Here is a 23,635-nt window from a genome sequence, read left to right on the forward strand (position 1 = left end):
TGCCACCCGTTCTTTAAATACGAAACGAGTTTGCTGTGGCCACATTACCGCGGGCAACAAGACTCACCACTCTTCAGCTGGAACGTACAATTAATTTGAGAAAACCCCCCCTCTTGCCGTGGTATTTACACTTTGTTCATAGCAAATTGGAGTCCCTCAGCTTGACCGTCGTTGTGTATATAAAATGAAGAACTCGGTAGGAATAAAGTTAGTTTCTTCTGGACCGGAAATCTTGGTTGTGGCTGCCCTGTTCACTGGTGTCACTTGTGAATTTCGGTCGCACATTATCTTTGTACCAGAGTGAGGATATTCCCCAAAGGTAAGCCAGGTTGCTTTGTTTCTTCTCCTCAGCAATCTAATCAATTTGCCACCCCTATTACTCACTGGACATATATAATTTAAGGTGTTGTATCTGAAACCCTGTTGTCGAAATTAATTCGACCGGAACAGTGTCGAACACAAAAGACGCCAACACAGGCTGCGGATATCAAAACTTGTTTCATGCAAAGGTGGGTTTCTAAGCGTGACATTATTTAAATTTAAAAAGTTTCTATTTGGGCCACACAACTGCATTGAAATTCCTCCCCCTCATTCTGAAAACAAATCTACAATACAGTGCTACTTTTGCTTACATGATTCCTTTCAAAATTCGTCACGACATGGTTGCCTAAAATTCTCGCTTACAATTCATTCTGGATTGCCTTCTGGAAGAGAAATTATCAAGCAACTTGTCGTCGAAATACGACGATAAAAACCTGATAGTGGACAAGATATATCCTGATATATGCACACGAATTTTAAATAAATGCCGTGGGGACGTTTGGATATGAAGTTGCAAGCGGATGTATAAGGAACACGCAGATAACAATGAAATTCATCAAGGTTCTTTAGACGTGGTTTCTAATCTCGCTGCCACCGACTTTATGATTGAGTGAGACATGTTTGCCGACGATCTTGCCAAGGGTTTTATTCAGTGTGTCACATATAAAGCCATCTTGGCTTTCACGCTTCACACAGCTGCAGAAATAAACCACGTTCCCCCACCTTCCCAGTGGCGCGTATGACAACTGTAAAATGTATTTCAGAGAGGGCTTTATTGCGCCCAACGTTGAAATGATCACGCCGCTAATTAACAGCTCGTGGCCTAATGACGGTTAATCGCGAGCGGTTTATACTTAAGCTATTACCAACAGTTTGTAACTGACTGCTGCAAGGCGGCGATTGAGTCACATTCATGTATGATGTCTACTTGTGGGTAGATTTCTCTAGTACCCCTATAGTTGGGAATGTAGACGGCCTGGCAACAACTCAAATCTCATTCAACGAAACCCAGAAACTGATGTAGGGATGAGGATAAAATAATTTTATCTCCAGCTACTTTCGAGCAGATGATTGAACTGATGAATTTCATGGCTTTTGAGAATGGGGAAGGCGTATTAGGCACAATCATTTGACAGAAAAAATATATATTTATACTTTAAATGAAAAGCGAATTTCATGACGATGACTCACATAAGGGGGCGTACTCCGAAAACAGGCTGCTCAGCCCGTAAACTGGAACAGACGAAAAATCATTTCAAATGAATGGACAATCTTGAAACTTACGATCGCATGTGTGGTACTGCAACTCAGTGCGGACTGCACTTGAATCCATTGCAGTTCATTAAAGGTTGCCTCTATACAAACAGTTCTTGAGGTTGGGGCGTGTAAATAAGATAGTCTATTTGAATTGATGTCCCGGTGACATCAACTTCCCGGGGAAGTTCAGTGAGGCTATCATTTGTAAGAATAACACTACGTGTTATGCTGTAAAGTCCATCAAACAAATAAAAATTGGCAAAACTCACAAGCATTCTTGGCCACCACAATATTAGATGTACACAACAGAGTCAAAATTAGTTGAACAATGCCCATTTTCCCGTCGGTCCATTGTGACCTGGACACTGCCGTCCTTTTTATAGGTATGTTTGGAGCCTATAATCTGAGTTCATTGATCACCGGTTTTCATGTCACGGGGTCTAGGAGGGGGGAAGAAGTACACAGAGTGTTGGTTTTTGTCTAATGAGGTCCCTCCCAATTAAATAGTAGGTGAAATAATTGGGGAGATGTCGTTATAACCTGGAAAACAAATACAGATTTTGAGAAAATGTTCAGTCCTCAACGGACAAATTAGTATAGCTCCTCACATAGAGTTCATTAGCATGATAGGATGGAGCGAGTGTCGACTGCTTCACTGTATTCGATGGAGTCAAGAGGCGGGCCCTATTGCCGTTTTGGCCATCGAATAGAATCGCGAAATCATCATGCAATTTCTGCTGATCTGTGACAACCGAGGGTACATAACCAGAATTGACCAGCTTATCCCAAATGGTCCACTGACGTCAATGGATGGGTGACACGAGTGCGGTGAGAACCAGTGCGTGGATCAAGAATCTAATTTTGTGGGGACTGACATGAATACTCAACTTAGATCAAGAGAAGTTCTGGACTGGAGCGCCGGGAAGTGTTTGAAAAACACCAATAATTCGACAGAATGGACTTTGTCGTGTTGAAAATGGCAGTTTAGAATTTGGAATGATTCACGTTCGTGATGCAGATGAACAAAAGTGAGCAGTTCTGCATCGCGGTCATCGGGATAAAATCCTGGCTCAGAATAACGTAGGATTCATTATTATATGGTTTATACCTTGTTGTTCACTTGTTCGTCCCGAGTGGATCAGTAACAGGATTGCGCAGGACATCCTGGGATGGAAGATTTGGAAGCACACAGGACCATCAGATTTGTAATGCTCGCGATGGGGGAATTTAAAAACCGAACTGAATGGTTCGGGGAATCGCAGCTTACAGTAGATGGTTTCTTGGACAGGATCTCCATTCAGAGTTGCTCACAAGTCGTTCGGAATGTGTTCATTATAGATAGTTTATTTTGAGTCCCTCCTAACAAGTGTAGGCATTGGATATCTGTCCCGAGGGGGATATCAAATTGTACGTAAGTGGAGCTCTTCGCTGAGTGGTAATACACGAACTTCGAGAGTATAACAGCAGTATTACTCTTTTCTATCATACATCATCAAACGAAACAATCCTCACGGAGTGTGTCTCATGGGCCATCTAAACGATTCACATGATGCATATGTGTTACCCAACGCACCATCTGGTTGCTGAAAGCCCATAGCCCTTCAAAAACGTGGTTAAGGAAAGAGAGAATTTCAGGACACCCGTCTTCAATCATTCGCAAACTATGCGAGGTCTCAGGAAATTCCTAAGTTTTCTTGAAACCAGATTGTATAATCAGAGAGCAGTCCAATTCCTCGCGTTTCAGCACACCTTCTTGAAGCACAGAATGCAGCAGCACAAGTGATTAGGGCTTGTTCGTGAAAGATTGTATTCGATTGGTTCGTTTACCGAAGGCCTGGTATCCGTATCAGGCCAGCAATGAGCGTAGGTCAGCACCATGACCACAGTGAAAGCTAATGGGAAACACACTGTTTAGGTGTGATGAACACACTAGGTACCACCATCTCAGACAATAGAGTACCCATTCCCTCAATTGGGAATCCACAGTTCCGGAAATCACCAGCGCCTAGTGGACCGCAAATGATCAGGGGGATGCTGTCAAATAACCCCCTGATAGGCTTCATGGTAGCATGAATCTAAGACGAAGCGTTGATCGCTAAAGTATGAATTGTGTAACCCGACCTGAGGTAGTCGCACTACCACATACAACGACATGCTTGGGGCACTCGCTGCAGCTGAGTGAGGCACGGATTTATACACATTCTGCTGCGTCGTCATGTGCGTAGTTGAGTTGTTGAAAAAATTAAACCCAGTTACATGTGGCTGTCTGCTTCCAGACTACCCTACGCGGTGTTTGGCTTCATTATGTCTTGGGCTATAGTGACCCCTGGTGACGGACGATGTGACAACTAACTGGATCTTATTCTCAAAACACCAATCAAAACACTTCCATGGTGAATGGATTCGACGCAGGCTTCATGTGTAACTCATGATATTTTGAGCGCACAAATGAATGTATTTTATCAAGGCGGATCGCTTTATATGAAAATTTGCCCTTTTTTTATCGCAAAAGCTTTGTGCCTCAGACTTGTTCCTTTAAACACAAGCTGTGTGAATTCGGGCTCTTGAAGAACCCAGGAGTGCGCAAACAGTGGGAGTGCAGCTCCCTTCATATCCTGTTCTCTCTGTGTGGCGAAACACAGTGACTTACAAAGTCCATTGCTTATAACCTACTCGTGGGCTAAGGTTAGGGGTTAAGGTTAAGGGAGCATCTCTGTTTCATTTTCTATAGATATGCTGAACGCCGGACGAAATCGCCTTACCGTTCAACGCTCTTATCACTGGGCACTGTTAACATTCACTTCCAGACCGATTCTTGGTATGAATTTGCTGCTATACTTCTGGCTCTTCTTCGTGCACATCAATAAACTGGCTGAATACCGGGGAACTGGAATACAACTATACAACCACGAGGATCACTGCAGTTCAAAAGAATGAACACCACAATATGTTGGAAACGCTCAATAAGACAGTACATGTGGGAGAAAATTTGTTCAGTCGCATCTAAGCTTCTGTCTTGTCCTGAAAGAGGACAGCGTGCTGCGTGCTGATATGCTTGTGAGGATAGCAGCGCGATGCAGCAGATCAAACTACAGCACAACAGTGTGCAGCTATTTCATTCGTCCTTATTCAGATCATTCATATTGAGAAGCAGTGGGCATCCGATTGCAACAGTGTTAGGCGTCTATCAAACCTCAATGGTTTCAGATGCCTAAGTAAGCAAGATTGAAAATGTCTGGGAGATTACCAGTCGGCTTGATTTTCTCAGCTGCAGTTGAAAAATATACGTGGTTGCTTTGAACGTAAAACAGCCGATTGGGCATGAAAACCTTTAGCGTTTTGCGATTTGGTTGAATCTCAATACAACTAGTCTATCGGTGTATCCGTTGATGAAACACAGGTAGCGTAATCTTCGGTGTCAAGGTTTCGCCCCTTATCTGACGAAAGGTGAAGGTTACTATGGAGGTTATGGAACCGCTTTGCAGTCTTCGTTTGTAGTTATTTTAATATCCAAAAAACGCTTAGAAAATTTCCCCAGCAGGACTGAAAGATTTTGCTTTTCGAACTCGCTGTGGAAATGCGATATTTAATTTCGTTCCTACTAGCAGCTGACTATACGGCACATGTGGTGCTGATAAACAGACAATGGCTTACTTACTTTCAAAAAAATGCCGAAATTTATACAAAACAAAGATAAGCGTACTCAACATCATCGCTTATCTCAAAAGTCTCGTATTGGGCTTTGAGGTTTTGGCGCAGAACTGCAAGGGCATTCCATCTGTTGTTTTTTTGGGAGGGGGTATGTTATCGCACACCCAAAAATTGTTCAGACAATGTAATTTCTGACGAGGCAACAATTTCGAATTTTCTAACTTGCGAAGTGCAAAATAACGAGCTGATACCTAAACAAACATCAGTCAGGTAGCTGGGGTATGTGGTGGTTCACTTGCTGACGGGCAAAACTTGGGTCATATAATAGCAAAATGCGTGGGATGATTTACCCGGCCGCCGGTAATTATTTTAATATCCAAAAAACGCTTAGAAAATTTCCCCAGCAGGACTGAAAGATTTTGCTTTTCGAACTCGCTGTGGAAATGCGATATTTAATTTCGTTCCTACTAGCAGCTGACTATACGGCACATGTGGTGCTGATAAACAGACAATGGCTTACTTACTTTCAAAAAAATGCCGAAATTTATACAAAACAAAGATAAGCGTACTCAACATCATCGCTTATCTCAAAAGTCTCGTATTGGGCTTTGAGGTTTTGGCGCAGAACTGCAAGGGCATTCCATCTGTTGTTTTTTTGGGAGGGGGTATGTTATCGCACACCCAAAAATTGTTCAGACAATGTAATTTCTGACGAGGCAACAATTTCGAATTTTCTAACTTGCGAAGTGCAAAATAACGAGCTGATACCTAAACAAACATCAGTCAGGTAGCTGGGGTATGTGGTGGTTCACTTGCTGACGGGCAAAACTTGGGTCATATAATAGCAAAATGCGTGGGATGATTTACCCGGCCGCCGACGATGTGTCTGCAGATTTCTCGAATATTTCCTGGAACTAAACCACAGATTAGCTGTCCTCTGTAACATAATATATATTCTGAAATAAGAGAAGGCATGTAGCGTAACATTGCCGATATTCTGGAGAGCAAACATTACACTGCGTTATTGGAAAGTATCGGAAAGTATTTTTTAAGTGGTTACAGTGATTTGACGTACGCAAAAGTGACTCACGTTCCTGGAGGATTATCATTCTTTATGTATTGAAATCACATGGAGCGCGGTCAGTAGGGATGTAAAAACCAGATCTTAAACCGTAACCGAGCGAGAGCCCGCTTTTTCAGGTCTCATGTGTGTGCATTTGTTCTGTGATTTGGAATCTCTGGTTATCAACTTCAGATCCCGGATTGCCTTTTGTGCGTTTGGTGATAAATTCTTAAAATAGATCGGTGTAAGGCCATTTCGGGAAATCAACTCGCCCTTAGAAACTAGTGGGTGGTTCAGTTTGGTTAGTCTTGGCAATGCTCAATACCCTGAAATTTTTCAGTGTTCCCACAAAACTTCGTTTGTTCAAGTGCAAAGGTGATTGAACCGTATGAACCCTGCTGAGCATCATGAAGAATACTCGTTATTTGTCCTTTATTTCAAGAGTTATATTTTTCCTTGCGAATAAATTATGGCGGCAAATTTACTATAAGCGTATAAGGAAATATATCACTCATAAACCAACATTCTGATGTTTTACACCAGTAACCAGTTGCCTCAGGCACCTAGCTTACCTGCATTTGGCAAATCTTTTTTGAAAATTCGAAATCATTTTACCAAATAAAATTTTGAACTCAAGCCTGAGCATGATTGATGGGAAGAGAAAGTTTAAGGGGAGTAGAATGAATAGGAATCGAGTGTACAAGAAACTCCCCTTAGCCATTAATGCCTCTTTCTCAGGAAAATACTTCATTTCTTTTTAAACCAGAGTCGGCTCCTTTTTCTGGGGTGCTTTCCTTTATAACAGCCGAGGTCAAGCAGTTGTACGTAATACAATGAAGAATTCCCCGAGCAATAATATGATAAAACGTTGATAGCTGCCCTCATTCTGTCTCTATAATTAGGAAGGTTGTTATCTAGGTACATTTATCTTCACGTTGAGGAGTATATGGTTTTCAAAGAAAGCTTTTACAGTTAAAAGTTAAGGATAAGGAAGATAAGAAAGATAAGGAAAGATACTTGCTGAAGTGAGTTTTGATTGCGGCTGTGACGGGATTCGATATTTTAAAACGACAGTTCAAAAAACGGCTTGAGGGAACATACCATAAGTTTAAAAGTAGGGTTGTGAAGTTGAAGGACTGTGCAAGTGAACGGAACAATCCAGGACAAAACTGACTGATGGCTGTTGGACTGTTGGCGTACTTCCTAGTCTAAAACGCGAACACTTTTATTCCGGCGAATTTTTTGTTTATTTCATGCTGTTTGAGTATTTGTCTATAAACATGAGCAAGCGAGAATGTGAAGGACTCTATTACAATGCGCAACGGCCTGTCTGCATTCCAGTTTACTCCCTTGGAGAAGCTATTTTGCTGTGTGAAACAATGCCAATACCGGTGAAAGGAAGAAGGCCTTCGCTGCGGAGTCGTGTATTATGAAATGCCACCTTACCCGTCACAGACCACTGGACAGGGAAACAAAACTCTAATTTGAATCTTATTAACAAGAACTGGACACCCATCTTCAACCGAAAGAGGCTTCTTGAACTTTCCTGGAGAATCATTGACTCCACCCATTCATCGGTCAAATCCAAGCAAATGTTACAAAGTGGCTCCACGAACTCCACAACAGATATCCCCTTTTCAAAAGACAAAAAGCGAGATTCTACGAACAACACATACTAATCGCGTGCCTGTTTGCGGGTGGTTTGGCCCCGTCCGTAGCCGTCTGATACCCAGGTTCTGCAAGCAATTCCTAAACACTTCGCTCCCGAAGCAAGGCCCCCGATCATTTAGGATCATTTTTGGCACCCCATGGTTGGTCACGATGTGATGCATTACCACTGCGCTGATTGTCGTCGCCCGCTGATTAGGCATGGTTGCAGCCTCAGTCAGTCGCGACAGGTGTTCTGTCATTACCACGATATAATTGTTCTCACTGGTTGCCACCGTAAAGGGGTTCATGACGTCAGCTGAACACAACTCGCCGATATCTGAAACAAGAATATGTTTCATGGGATGGGTTGCCCCTGTCGTATCCCCATTCATTAGTTGGCAACGCTTACAGAACACCACACAATCCATCACCCCACTTCTTATCTTGGGGGTAGGCCATCTGCCGAAGTATGTCCTACGTCTTTGTGCACTATGTATGTGCCATCTCATGGCATTCGACGATAAGCTTCCGTTTCAGGACGCGAGATATCACGAGCAGCACGATCATGGAAATGATAGCTTCATTCAGCCTCAGCCAAGCAAAGTGACTCTATGATGTTTCTAATTCCTTGCTGCTCTCTCCGTTCTCAATGCTCACTCCATCCAACAAGGCAACTGCAACTTTCCGTCACACAGGATCCTGCCGTTGGAGTTGCACCAACGTTCCGGAATCCAGTTTGAAGACGAGGCCATTGGCTCCAGTCATGATCTTGGGACCTCATCTTCAGACTCTGGCCTTGACAGCCAATCAGCCAAGTGGTTCTCCGTCTCGGGCACGTGCTGGATTATGAAGTCGTACTCTTGCAACCGGGGAGCCCATCGTGCGAGCTATCCGCGAGGATCTCTAGTGGTCCTGATCCACCTCAGGTGTATGTGATCGGTTTTGACATGTAACCCTTGCCCAAGCGGATATGGTCTCCACTTATCCAGGGCCCAGACAATCGCTAAACATTCCTTCTCAATGGTGGAGTGCTTCTGTTCAGCATTAGTCAGGACGCGACTGGCATATTTGATAACTCCATTCCGCTGCATTAGGACTGCGCCGATACCCCGATCACTGGCCTCCGTTGCAACAATGAACATCTCACCGACCTGGGGAAGATTGAGGGTCAGTTGCTAATCCGACATCCGCGCTTTGACACGCTCAAAAGCTCCATGTGCTTCTCCGGTCTTTTCAGAAGACAAAAAGCGAAATCCTACGAACAACACATACTACTTGGGTGCCCCTAATCAATAGTATAACCGTTATGCCGGTAAAAATCGGCTTTAAGATGGGTGAATCTCATTCGGTTCAATAGCAGCCACTCCATTGGATTCGATTCTTTCAGCAACAAAGAGAATGGTGATCTGTGTCCTACTATCGAATCACATGGTTTTGAATAGTTAATTTTTTCCTATTCTGGTCAGTGTAATTTAATTTTGTCCAACCCAGTGAAAAATGCAATATTGTTACTTTCCAAATAGGATGTCAAGTTGAGTGTTCGGGTCTCTTGAGTGTTAGACGTGGGACGACAAAATGGTACTCCACAAATGCCTACATATTCAGAGTCTTAATGGCGAAATGCTAACCAGCGTATTGTTTACCGTCTAGTTGCAGGTTTATTCGTGATTAGTGTGCGAAGGTTCGCATGAGCGCTGCTATCAAGAACGGAATGGAGATGCATAAGTCAAGCTGCCAAACCCTTAGTTAGTGCACGTTGAATTCCATAAGATTTTCTGGAAATGTTTTTAAAGGGCACACTTTTGGTTTCCACAGGTGGTATGGCTTTGAGTGTTCTATTGAGGACATCTTTGATCAAGCTAAAAATGGATAAATGTGCCGTTGTTCACAAATATACAGTCAAATATAACATTTCGTCTATTGTGATGAACCTTCCGCTGTGTCCTGGTAATCGTCAAATTAACGTCATTAGGATTGTTTTCCACAAATCAAATTATAATTCGTCATTGTATGATAAACGAGTTAAAAAATTGTGGAGTAAAACCACGCAGTTGGGTATTTTGCACGCACTTCGTCAGATCGTATCTTTGGTCCGACGCAGAAGCACCGCTTTCCTGGATCAGAAACACATATGTCAGACAAGTAGTACAAGTACAGGCAATTTTGGAATATCAGAGAATGATCTTCATTTAGCCCGAAATTCATTGTCCTATACGTTAGATGACAGGAACCAACCAAATCGAGCAAGGTTTACTTGCTCAAGCTTTTTGAATTTAACACATCTCCACTACCAGTTTATGGCACTAAAAGGAAGCTCTTAAGAGGTTGCGCGATATGCCCCTACCATTACAAAGGGGATTCTTGTTTCAACGTTGTTTTCGGGGCAACTCAGACAGGTACCTTTATCCACAGCGTGAAAGTGCCCATGCACCCTCAATCACACACCGTTCCAAAGTCACCGTTTCAAATTCGTTTTGCAGATCCCATTCTCCTGTCTACACCAAGGGGGATAAATTTGCGCGTTCAAATCCTGTCTGGTGGATCGGAATATTGACTTTTCCAGGAAAGTCAAAGCAAATTCCTGCGTGAATATCGGAAGACAATGCAAATTCCAGCGTGAATATCCGTCACAAATAAACGATGTAGTAGAAAAAATGTGACTGCATCACCCCGAAGGTAGACCTGGTGATATAATAGCTGCTGAACTATGACGAAGATATCAGGCTAGATTTGTCATTATGTTTGACAGTAGAAAAGATATTGTATCTGATCAAGTACTTACTTTATCATAAGGAGGTTAGTTTCGGCGCTTCGCAAATCCACTTAATAGACATCAGGCATGCAAAAATATGTCTGATAACTGGTATTTCTTCTTATCAAACTGCTCCGGAAAAGCATGAAAAGGAAGATTGTTGAGGACCTACCTGACTAATTTGTAATGCATGCGTTAGACTAACTGTAGAACTTGTAAGCAAAGGAAGGGCGTGTGCCTCACAAAGGGATCTTGAAGCCCACCATTCAATTCTAGAATGGCCCGACATAGTGAGCAACGTCGACGAACTGGCAAGCTCGGTAGTAAGTATCATGCGCGGTCTAAGCTATATCAGGTAATTAGCCTATTCCTAGTGTAATTCACAGAGACTAAGTCGCGGTGATAAACAGAGCATTCGATGGGTTCTTGAAGACATCCGCATGCCCCACTAGTCGTCTACAGTAAGCAAGCGGGAAAAGATAAATATAGTTTGTCACTTTTCAGTCTGGTTGGCCATTTCTCGCCCCATCATCGGCATGTTCAATTCAAGGATTCAAGGATTCAAGGATTGATACACAGGATCGAGGCTTTAGCCCGAGTTTCCCGGGTCGGTTTTACTCTTGTTGGTCAGTGGCTGTCGTTCATCTGAAAGGAACAAGCGAAAAAAAGGTGTAGCACTGCTCTTTATGTTCTCAGCGCGGGGCAGTATGCTCGCCAGCGCGAGGATAAATGTCTAATAGTGCTTTAAATTTGGTTCGAGAAGGAGCGCATACAACCGTTGGAGGAAGGTCATTCCACGCAGCTACTTCCCGAAATGAAAAAAAACTTTTGTATAATGAATTTGCGTGCCCTGAGCTTGAAAATTTTCTTACTATGTCCTCGCCGGGTGTTTGCTGGGTCAGCGGTAAAAAACCTGTTTGCCAAGCTTCGTTCAAACAGGGCGTAAATAAGAATTAGGTCCCCTCGGAGGCGACGGTACTCCAGGGGAAAGAGATCAAGCATCGCGAGACGCGTTTCGTAGTCCACGGATTTGAGGCCGGCAACCATTCTAGTGGCGGCCCGCTGGACACGCTCAATGAGGGTGACGTCTTTCGTACGTCCTGGGTAGACAACTTGGTCGGCGTACTCCAGGAGCGGTCTGTAGTAGGCCCCGTAGAGTATTTGGAAGTCCATGGGAGTAATACGGAAGAAGGTGCGTCGGATCACCCGTAAAATGGCGAATGCCTTTTGGGCCGATTATCCATCCAGATTATCCAGATTTGGTGGCGTACTTACCGATGAAATGAAAAGTGGAAAAGGGATAATATCCGAGTGAAATATGGCGCTTATGATTGTATTCAAAATAACTTCAGAAAAGCATTGGTAGCGGGGAGGCGACGAGTTAAGAATGAAGTAGCCGACAAATCGAATCAAGAATAATTTAACCTCCTTGTAGTAGTTAACATCTCTCTTATCGAGCAGTATGGTTGATAGTACTTCATGATTTTTTTATATGCATCGGCAACGTAAGCATTTGTTGACTACTGGATGTATCTTAAATGCGAAATTCATGCAGCTTCTTCAATACCTAATATGTATAAATGCATACAGTTCGCCGCTCTAGAATTTGTTTTTGACCACCAGCGATAACAGACAGTCGTAACCGACGCTCTGAGTCAAATCGGATGCACCGCTTGGTGGTTGGTCTGTTCGCCGAGCTTGGCAGCTGGGTTGCATACGTATCATCACCAGTCGTGGTGATATTTTCAGTGCGGAGTCGAGTTGGTAGACACGTGTTTCGAACCAGACTTGCAAATGAGCAATCACAACAACTATACGACCTGTATTGTTATTCAGCTTTGTGTAATCATCAGGCCAAAACAATCAGCGTGGCACTGATATTAACTAAACTAAATCAAATGCACTTCACATTCAAAATACTAGCTAGCCACGCCTTACTTAAAAAGCGCAACAGTCTGAGAGTGAGTGGCGCTGCGTTGCACCACTCCTGTGAAAAACGCGCCACTGAATAAAAATCTCCCATACATTGCGACCACGCCACTCGTTTGTTAAATTACTGCTCCGAGCTTTTCCAGCTAAACAAATCTGCGACTCCTCAACGAATCAGCGATTTCTCAACCAATCAGTCATGCTTTACATTTGGAATTTCGGTTTTTGGGCCAGGTCGGACGCGACTTCTGAGTTTGTATGTGGCACACGTAGAATTTTGTCAATTTCTCCAGGTGTGTAAACATACTATGGTGCAAATTATGCACTTGCAGACCACTCCTTAACTTATGTTGAAGTGTGTCTACATACTAAGTCGCACAGTTTAATAAAAAGCTGTTCACTTTTCGGAAGAGTGGCGTGTATTTGGTCCAGTAGTGTGCCTTATAGGAGCCGGCGAGAGAGTTAAGAAAGTACAGCCATGATTGCGGCTGCTAGAGATCACAACGACGCACATTCTTGAAGCTGGAGAAGACACTCCTGTTGCATGAGACTTCTTATCTGCAGAACCTCCAACGTAATTATGAATACCCGATTGATCCGCAGGCGGTGCCGTAACACAGCTAAGCTCCTTGGAGGAAATACTAAATCGTCCCGCGGCTCCCTTTGCAGACACCAATGTCAAGGGCAGACCCAATTCATTGCTATTATGTGATTGTTACAAGATCACTCACGATTTTACTCACGTGAACTTAGCAGCATGATCTATTTGATTCAAACTGTGTTAGGCTGCGAAAGCTAAAGCTGGTACTCATGGTCTGTTTAAAACGCAATATTTGCGAGAGCGTCTTCGCTGATGTAAAAAAATAAAAGGGCCAGGTGGCGCACCCGGTCAGATAAAAACCAAACCATTGTCCATGTATTTCTTAATTTCATTATCAGGGCGCATCCTACGCTTATATATATCCATTTGGAGAGCGTCTTGATGTAAAAAAATAAAAGGGCCAGGTGGCGCACCCGGTCAGATAAAAACCAAACCATTGTCCATGTATTTCTTAATTTCTTTCATAGGGCGCATCCTACGCTTATATATCTCCATTTGATAATTTGTTCCACAAAACACTCCCATGCACGATATCGCGGTACGCTTCTGCTCGACGTGGCAGCCCACACCAACGCTCCGACGCCGTTTAGCCATGGTGCAATCGCCGTGAGTATCAACCTTCCAGTCCCACCGACTCATTGACAACTGTCATTTCACCTCTCCTCCGCGACTTGCCTCTACCAGCGTCTGCATGCTGTTGCTTGTTCGGATTGACTGAGCTGTCTTTACTGGCCATGCTTTCCCCCGACCAAAAAAATGGTAGCTGGAGTATTTATTAATGCACAAACCGCACTTATGACTGCTTGGATGGTTTTCCACCTTGCAGATCTGGTAGCATGCACGAGGGAAAAAAACCTTGTGTGGTGGACGGGTACGTCCTGCAGGGAGGGTCGCCCTGTTACGCTGCACCATGGTGCGTTCGTATGCCCGCCACCCCTCCAGTAGCACGGGTGCATCGCCCATCGCCGGTGGTTCTGAGTCTGGCCTTTAAATTCAGGAAATCAAAAAAAAGTACTGCTGACTTCTGTTTGTTGCTGCTGGTGTTGGGCTCGCCTCGGTAGAGTTATACAAAAAGAGTTATACAACTGGACTCTCATCTGTAAAAAAAAAAAAAAAAAAAAGATCACTTGGGATAGCCTGAAAATACTCTGCAATGCCCATGACCTACATCGGCGAGCGTAGTTGTATCTGCTTTCGTCAGGACAGAGGCTACACCGCACCAAAGCCCATTCCGTCATCCAAACAGAGAATACATCTACTCACCACTCACAGTGGTAGACACCAGGGCCTTCGTCGCTATGCACCACCTACAGATCAGAGCTGATAGCAGTGCTTCGGGGACTGGTGACTATTTCTCAAGCACACACTTTCTCTCCTGGTATATATCCAACTCATGTAATAAATACTCGATTAACCAGTTAGCTCAGAATTCCATTCCCGCCAGCCCTTACACACCTGATTCCCATACGACACTTTTGCGCGCTTATATCGGCTTTTACTAGATCCCTTGTAATATAATACCGTATATCAGCGAAACCAGCCCCTGGTCGCTAGCCTACTAAGTACAAATCTATCTACTCCCTACTCCATGTAATCGCTTGTCATCATCCTAGTTGCATCAGACGCCAAGTTTTTCTTTCTATGTATATAAATGCATATTATCCCATTTCATATCCCCTCAAACTCACTATGTTTTGCAAATCTCCTCCCATCCCCTCACCTTCCCAAGCCTTAAACTTCGGAAGTGCCCGCTTTGGACGATCTGGTTAGCTGATCTCCACTCCACCTGGCCTATGATCTACAACTCCGGGATCACCAAACGGACCAAGAAAACCTGCAGTCCCATATCGGCTTCGTTCGAGCTTGTTTCCTCGACCAGGCTGAAATAAATACCGCTGCTCAATGAACTGCATACCCAAGACGAATTATCTCAAATGTTGACGTCCGTCACGGGGCTGTCCAAAAACTGAAGCATGTCAGGCCAATGATGGCACGGCACTGTCATACTCAGTTTGATAGCACACCCGCAACTGTTCCATTCCTCCCCTAAACCGTGCCCTCTTGCCTACTCGTTTCATTGACCCCAATCGACCACCATGACATTCATTCCAACCTATTGGACTACTCGTTCAAATTCAACCACCGCTGTGTTCCCATCAAACCTAACCCCTACACCTGACTTCCCAACAACAGAGCAACCAGTGAGTCTGCTTGTTTTCAGGTTGCACCATATTTTTGAGACTAAACTTGCCGTGTTCTCCCAATTCGGATTATCCCATCTCCACCTCCACTTTTGCTTGTTATGACTCCGGCCATTTACCCAACCGCCCAAGGTCACTCATGGCCAGCAATGGTTTTGCAGTTTTAGTTCATGGCAGCCAACGGAGTCACTGAATTACTCGGACCTCATGCCTATTGTTCACTACAGGTTGCAAGTGAAACATATTATTATTGTTATTGTTTAATCAAGTACCTCCCACTGTTTGTGACATTGTCCCCTTTTCGCGCAGTCAACACTTCCCGCAAATCCCTCAGTAGTGCCCCATTCTGACTGTAAACGCATGATCATGCCAGACGGCATGCCACCCACAAGTTGGGGATAAACATTATCATTATCATTCTGTAAGTTTAGTTTGTCTATTCCGGTTACATAATTTACGTTTGTATCGAAAGCGGACTTTACGTTTCAGTTCTTGGATGCTTCAAGGCGAATTTTGCTCCAATGGATGACCGGCTGTATTCACTAGTACAAGAAATTCGACTTTTTCGAGCCCTTGAAAAACAGAGATAATTGGTCTAATAGATCGGACANATCTCACTTCAACAAAACACTTAAACTACACAGGCGTATACTATTATGTTACTAAGATTTAGGAATACCTCAAGCTGTGTGGTCGAGTCGAACGGATGCGTGACATTCCGTCAAACTTCTGCTCTGTTAATCAAGTCTGTTTGCGTTATAAATTTGTGTCATGCGGAAAAAAAGACAGAATTCTACAACGGTACATAGAGTGCTTTGCGAAATGCCATAGAGGGTAAGTATTTGTTTTTTAAAGCGTCCATCAAAAATGCGTAGTTTTGAACTAAACAATACAAAACTGATCATTATCAAACGGACGGATGCCACGGGGAGAAACTCGTCAGCCGGGTTCATCCAGTGATATCATGCATCGAGTTTCCGAAAAATCCAGAAAGGTACGTGCACTATACCTCCTCGTTAATGCTGGACACTACCCTTTTGGATGCATTGTCACTTGGTCCAAAACTTTGTTAGTCTAAGCGTTGAAACTGCCAACTCAAGTCTGAAGTTCGACCTGAGATTCAATATGATCAGCTATTCATGCTGGCACCTTCCTCTAAACTGAGTTTAGAACCACTGAAATCGGCATTGGTAAATTCGTGTTACCGATAACTTGGCTAAAATGCAAACCCAAACGACTTTTAACAAAAGAATATTTCAAGCTTCTGAAACGTTTACAAGTAAACGACCGTGTTTTACTTTCCAAGCCAGATAAGGGCTGTGGGATTGTCTTGATTAACAAATGTGGCTACATTGATAAGTTGGATACCATCCTCTCGGACAGACCCAAATTTAGGATATTTGAGTCCAAAGAAGAACAAGATGCATTTGATTGAAAAAGCGGTTTCGAAATATTGGAACATCTTAAGCAACCAGGAAATCCTGACGTCATTACTCTCGTGCTTATTTGCCCCACTAGTGCAACAATCCTTCGACTTTATTGTCTTCTAAAAGTGCATGAACCCGGCCTACCTCTCAGGCCCATCCTTGATATATCTGATTATTCTTATCATGCTTTGGCTAAATGGCTTGTCGGACTGTTAGAACTAATGAGAGGAGAAGTGTCGACGCAGTCTGGAGGGCAGTATAGATTTCGTCGATCTGAAGGTTGATAAACACTCTGTGTTCTCCCTGGACATCGAGTAGTTGTTTACCAACATACCACTCACTGAGACAATAGAATGCTTGTGGCCTGCTTGAGTGCAGCTGTAACAATACTGCTATTACCATCTCATATCTTATGGAACCCCTGCTCCTTTGCGCCTACTTTTACAAATCAAACTTATTGGTAGAAGAACGGGGTGGCAATCCGTTCTTCCCAAGGTCCCATGCTGGCAGATGTTTTCATGCCAAACTGGAGACTCAAAAACTAAACGCACTAATCGGACGGTTGACGTTGTATCGTCGCTACGTAGACAACATTTCCCTAATTGCCGACGAAACCATCGGCAAAACAGACGTGCGAAGCAGTCACGATTCAGTCCATGCTGATACTATCGAGTCAGAAGAGAAGGGGCTGTTAAGTTTTCTCAATGTCAACGTCAAATGAAAGTCTACGGGTCAATTACAAATATGTAGTTTTGAACTAAACACAATGCAATATTGATTTTCAACTATCATGACTAATGATAATCTGCATAGAGTTTGAACACTGTGTGGCGGGAGTTTTGGTGTGTGCCTGACATAAATCCAGACAGTCCAGACAACGAAAATCGATATACATGTGTCGAAAATTTAGAATAAGTCGTTTGAAGACACTAAAATTGAGTGATGTCCGAAAAAACATTGATAAGTGAGGTTCGTGATTGGTGCGTTTGTCGTAATGTGCCCATATATTTGACTGATTTTGGAAGAAGTGAAATTCAAGAGCGACAAATCCTGACCATGCTGAAGATCGTTTGTATTCTGCGAACTGTAGGTAAGACTACATGATGTTGTTTGAAACGGATTGCTCTGAAGTCGGCTTTTCGAGAGGCAACGAGGGTAAAAAAGAGCGGACAGTCGACGGTAAAATTCGTGGAGACTTTAGCTGGCTGCATTGGTGAGTAAGCACATTTTTGTGTGCATTCATTAGCACATGAGTAGTTTCTAGTCTTATGCCATAATCCCTTGGAATAGCTGTCACTTTGCCACCCAGTTTTATTCCATCGGGCTTTTAGTGGCGTCAGGAGCCTGCATATAGCCGATTTACTATGTGCATTTTTGGCCAAAAGAAGGGATTCGGAAGGCGGCTCTATGCATATGATATATACATTTATAATACGTAACATACCTCCATCGCGATCTCGTCCAGCATGGATAGTGATCAGTGAAATGTTTGTCGTAAAATTCTGCTATGTATTTTGAGGAAATAAAGATGGGTTGAGTAGGTGAAAAATAACAAAGTAGAGAAATGCTGGTATAATCTAATCTACTTCGCAAGCGGAAGCGCTCTATCACACATGCAACGTTCTAACGAAGTTGAAAAATTAGATAAAAGATTTCGTGTAGTTATAATACGACTGCATTCAACATAGCATTTGTATTCTTTCTCTGATTACATACATGCAGGTGGATGCAAAGGAAGGCCTTTGTCATGTCGCAGTAAGTTGATATCTCTGAATATTACGTTTAAGAAATCTAGTTTACACACCTCTTGAGGATGAGCCAAATTACCTCAAACAGGTATCATCAACAAAGCAATCACTGACTAGCCATTTATTGAACTCTATTTACATTCACCAAATAGATATGTTGTGAAAAATGGTGTTGTCATAAAACTCAGCCGCCCAATTCATTTTGAGAACAATCCATAGAGCGCTTGCAAATCACTAAGTAGACATTTTTTGAAAAATGGTGTTGTCATAAAAGTCAGCCGCCCAAATCGTTTTGAGAACAATCCATAGAGCGCTTGCAAATTTGAGCTGAGTAGTTAGACACTACATATTTCGGCTGCGAGTCGCAAACCACCAGAAAACGGTGCATTTATGTTGTTCGTTCAGTCTTGCCATCTAGGCATCGCAATTACCATTGGACCAGCCTAGTGGGTATCAATCTAGAGAAACCAACGTGACTGAGGTTGCTTGCAACGTTCGTGGCTTCCGTCCGAAGTCAAACGGTTGTGTAGGGACTTTCCTTATTTTAGTATGTTTTCTCCCCTAAAGGAGTAAGCTTCGATGGAGAGTTCAAGATGTTTGCATATTATCACTGAAATGCAGAATGTGTGCCTTATTTCATGCACATTTGCGTGCGCGCACATATACCGATTGAATACGTTATTATATTGAATGGCAACCGACACAAGTAGTATTTTGATTTCGGTCTCAGCCCCTTGTAGACAAGCAGCTATCGATAAATGCGCAGGTAAGGAGTTAACAAGAAGAATGTGAAAAGCCTATTCACAAACTGAATAGAAAAATGTCAGTTCCCAGGAAGATACTGCAACAATCAACAAATAGCGAATCCAGGCAAAGGTTTTCGGTTAGCTACAGTTGTATTGATGGATGTATAAAAATAATGAGAAATTTCTAAAAGCAAACCGGTGAAGCAATTACGCCGTCTATTTCACAGTCTTACTAGACAGAAGAGGCAGTTTAGAAAGAAGACGGAGAATGCTCATTTGGCAAGTTCCTGTGCTTTCCGTTTGGAAAAATATCGCGTAAATGGTATAGAAAAATGCACAAACGCCACCGAAATGGGCCCCTCTAGGTTAAATGCGGCCTAGCACGTCAGCGTGAATCGACTGCCGGTAAAAGTGCACCGGAGGAAAATGGAAGTAAACAGTTGTGTTGTACTGAGTAAAATTTGCCATTCGAAAACAAGCAAACCTGAAAAGCCAATAATTTATCCGCATGCAAGGATCATATTCAGAACACTATTCACGTCCAGAAAACGAAAAAAGCAAATTCTGTCTTGTAAGGAAAAAGCTCACCGTTTATGCCCTAAAATGAATAGTTCCACGATATGCATCATTATATAAAGTAGTTGATACCAGTTTTTCCCTAAAGCTTTAAATCAATGGGTCACAGATTAAGTGGCAAACGTCCCAAGGAAATCTCCGTAGTGTATGTACAAAGATAAAATATTGATTTGTGAGTAATCATTTCAATCAAAGATTGAGTGGAAAACTACCCAAGGAAACTTCCGTATTGTGTGTACAAAGATAAAATATTGATTTGTGAGTAATCCAACGACGACATCTAAAATCCTTCACTTAGAAAACTGCGCAAACATCTACACTTGGGGGGATGGTTGTCCAAGTACGTTAACCCAAGTTATGATTGAAAAGTATTAGAAAAATGCAAACTCTGGTCCACGCAAAGACGTGCTTTAAGCGCAAAATTGAAAACACAATTCTGGACACCGAAATGCATCATGTGTGAATTTGAGAGGTTTTACAGCTCATTATAAAGCATTTGTGTCTGAATAATATCTAAATTTTCAGACTTTTGCAGAATAAAATATGGCAAGTGGTATTTGGTTAATCTTTCTTTCACTTTTTTGAACAGATCTATATGTTCACAGCAGAAATAGCGACCCATTACAGCAGTATTGTTACTGGCATCCAAAACATGCTCAGTTTCCAAATTTTTATACCCTACTAACTGCTCACCACTACTGTTCAGTTTATCCTGCTGCACTAGTTCACCATGTAGCTGTTCAGCAAATGAACTCTGCCGTTGAGTAATGGGTGTTCGAGTATTCGATAATCATTTTCATCAGAATATTTTGTAGGCAAATGTAGTATCAAGGAGTCGATTGATCGCAATTCGTGTTTCGGTTAATCAGTCCGAGGAAATTAGCTTGTGACTTAATTGATCCAATCTTATCTGAACCTAGCTACCGCGTTCTGATATGCGTTGATTATTACAGCGGTCCATGTTCATTTCTAAAGCTCAGTACTATCGTATATCCCCAATGCACATAGAAGAATTTATGTTACAAACAGCTTACTGTTGTTTGAATTTTAAAGCAGAAGTAAACTATCAAAATGAGAAACAAAACAAACCAAGGATTGAAGTTCAGAAGAAATGGCATACATTTTTTGCAAAGTAACATATATATATATATATATATATATTGTTTTCGCGAAATTTTGCACGCGCTAAACCCACAGCATGCTAAAGTTCACCCTGGTTTCTTTGATCTAGGTAATCGCTAAAGTTCATTCTGGTTTCTTTGATCCAGGTAACGTTCCAGTCCACTGGAAAATGAATTGGGGTGACATTTTTACTTCTGGCACCTTGCTTGATGGTTAGCTTGTTTTCGTTTTCTGGAAAAAAATATACACGTTCGAAGATAAACTTGGAGGTTACGAATATGTTTATGGTACTTGAGTGCAGTTAGTTTTCAATAGTAAAAAGTATCTATGGGTCATTCATCATCATCATTGTTAGCTGGAACAACTGCGTACTCGTCGCACAGGGGTTGGAGGGGAGGTGGAGTGGGTAGCTGCGCATTGCAGGCGGAAGATGATAACTTGGTGCAAAGATCCAGCACTGTCAGTGGGCTGTCAAGTGGGGGGTTGAAAATAGGGCTATGCATTGAAGGAATTAGCTTGGATGCACTAGCGCCATTGAAAGCATAACTGGGTCACGTCTGGCAATATATCCAGCCATTGATATGGCCCATCTCGGGGTCCCCATCCAGAAAGACGGTAGTGACCAGCGCAGCTGAGTGTGCTGGTATTGGCTTTCATGCTTCGCTGACAAGTCACTTTTTGACCGCCTCTGGCTCTCTTCTTCCATTCACGTGGTTATTTGAAAAGTGACCTTCGAGGAAGTCATTCGACTGGCATACGCAGCACGTGGCCAAGCCACCGCAAACTATGCTGCATGAACAGTTCATCTTTCGTGGGTGAGTTATTTGTCCCGGATGCCATTCGACGTACTTAAGTATTGCTGACTCGATAGATTCGGGCAAAGACATCGGATGTAAAACACTGACAGTCTTTTGAAGTCCTCGGCTGCAGCGGCCAGGTTTCTGATCCATATAGTAATATGGAGCGCACCGCGGCATTGTAAACTCGACCCTTGACAGAGAAGCTGATGTCACGCCTACGCCACAGGTGACGTAGGTTCGCAAAAGCTGCTCTGGCCTTCCCAATCCGGATGGAAATATCATCATTCGCCAGACCACCGGGACTGATACAGCTTCCTAGGTAAACAAATTTGTCTACTACCTCAATCGGTTCATCCGCAAGCATGAGGCTAGGTTTAGAGCCCACCTAGTCTTGCAGTAGCACTTTACACTTTGCAGGTGTGAAGTGCGAGCCAAATCGTGAGGCGCAATTATTTAGGTTATTCAATATTGTTTGCAATACCACGAGGTCAGGTCCAAGAAGAGCTACGTCGTCTGCATACTCGATATCCGTGAGCGGAGGCCCAGGGAGCACTTCGACCCCACAGTCATTAGAGGCTGATTGTCAATCTTCATGATCGTATCATGACGAAGTCGAAGAGTAAAGGTGAAAGAGGACAGCCATATCGGACACCACTTGATGTGGTGAACTCAGACGTTTTTGGGAGCGAGGTGTCTCAAGTGGTTAGAGCGCGAATTTACTGACCGGAAGGTCCGCGGTTCGAGTCTTGCAGGACAGAACCCAGCGGGGTTTTCACGGATCTGCCTCTCTCTCTGTTCAGTCAACTTTCGAAGGATAAGGCCAGAGAGCACCTTCGATGCCACAGCTAACAGGCTGATACCGCGGTAGTTTTCCCATAGCGCCCGCGTTCCCTTTTTGAAGATAATGGCAACTGTCGACATGCCCTTATTTTGCAGGAATATTCTCCGCATCACATAGAGCACCAATTAGCTTCATCAGAAGGGTCACCAGAGATTTTCCGCCTACCTTGGAGAGGCCTGGGTACAGACCATCCAGGACGCCGGGTTACGCGGTTTGAACGGTTATGTTGAAAGTTCGTACTGGCCAGCGATCAGCACACAACTGGATGAGTCAATCTCCGTTGTCTCTCCGGCGAGCATCGACTCCGAATCGACCACGCAAATTTGGTTCCAAGGAGCTCAGACCACCTACTTGAGCATTCAAGTCGTCTGCAAGGACCACAATGTCAGTGCCTTTTGTCTGACGAATGAGCTCGGTTAGCTCTTGATAGAGGGTATGCTTCTCCGCATCAGAACTGCGGTCCGTACGGCATAAGCGGACACGACAAACAGGCACCACTTTTTATGCCGGGAGCCATTGTGCTTGATGGAGCTGGATAACCAGACGGCGCAAAGACTACTGATCACTGGGGTCTAATCCAGAAAAGCGCGTTCAACTCTGGGGCTGAGTGCAACTCCTTTGCCATATATTCCGTGAGTCATCGGTTTTGGGTCAGCGGACATATGGTGGGAGAAATGTGAAAGAGTTCAGTTCATATTTGGCGTTCTGAGATGCATAACCGCGCTCGGGTCTTGTATGCGTGTTAATGAGACACAACATACATCGATGTTAATGAATTACAAGGTTTCAGCAAGCATCACCTTTTCGCCAGTTCGACATGGAGTACAGACGTTAAAAGCCCCTAAATAAAAAGTATCTCGTAGATTTAGAAAAGTGTCATTTAGTTTATTGTTTGTAGGCAACGAAGAGCCTAAGGCCAGATGACTGACAGGTAAGATGACTGACAGTCC

General features: G+C 43.3%; 1 protein-coding gene across 1 annotated transcript in view; it reads left to right on the forward strand.

Moving 5' to 3' along the window:
* Positions 1 to 13,866, forward strand: part of T265_11955 (hypothetical protein) — a gene marked incomplete at both ends in the record, with an annotated part of 31,267 nt that extends 17,401 nt beyond the window's left edge. Inside the window, one exon of the mRNA XM_009178801.1 lies at positions 13,692 to 13,866. Within this exon, the coding sequence (XP_009177065.1) occupies positions 13,692 to 13,866 (175 nt within the window). The remainder of the gene's footprint in view (positions 1 to 13,691) is intronic.
* Positions 13,867 to 23,635: the final 9,769 nt, after the last annotated feature.

Source organism: Opisthorchis viverrini, assembly GCF_000715545.1.
Source record: "Opisthorchis viverrini unplaced genomic scaffold opera_v5_685, whole genome shotgun sequence".
Lineage (NCBI taxonomy): Eukaryota > Metazoa > Platyhelminthes > Trematoda > Opisthorchiida > Opisthorchiidae > Opisthorchis > Opisthorchis viverrini.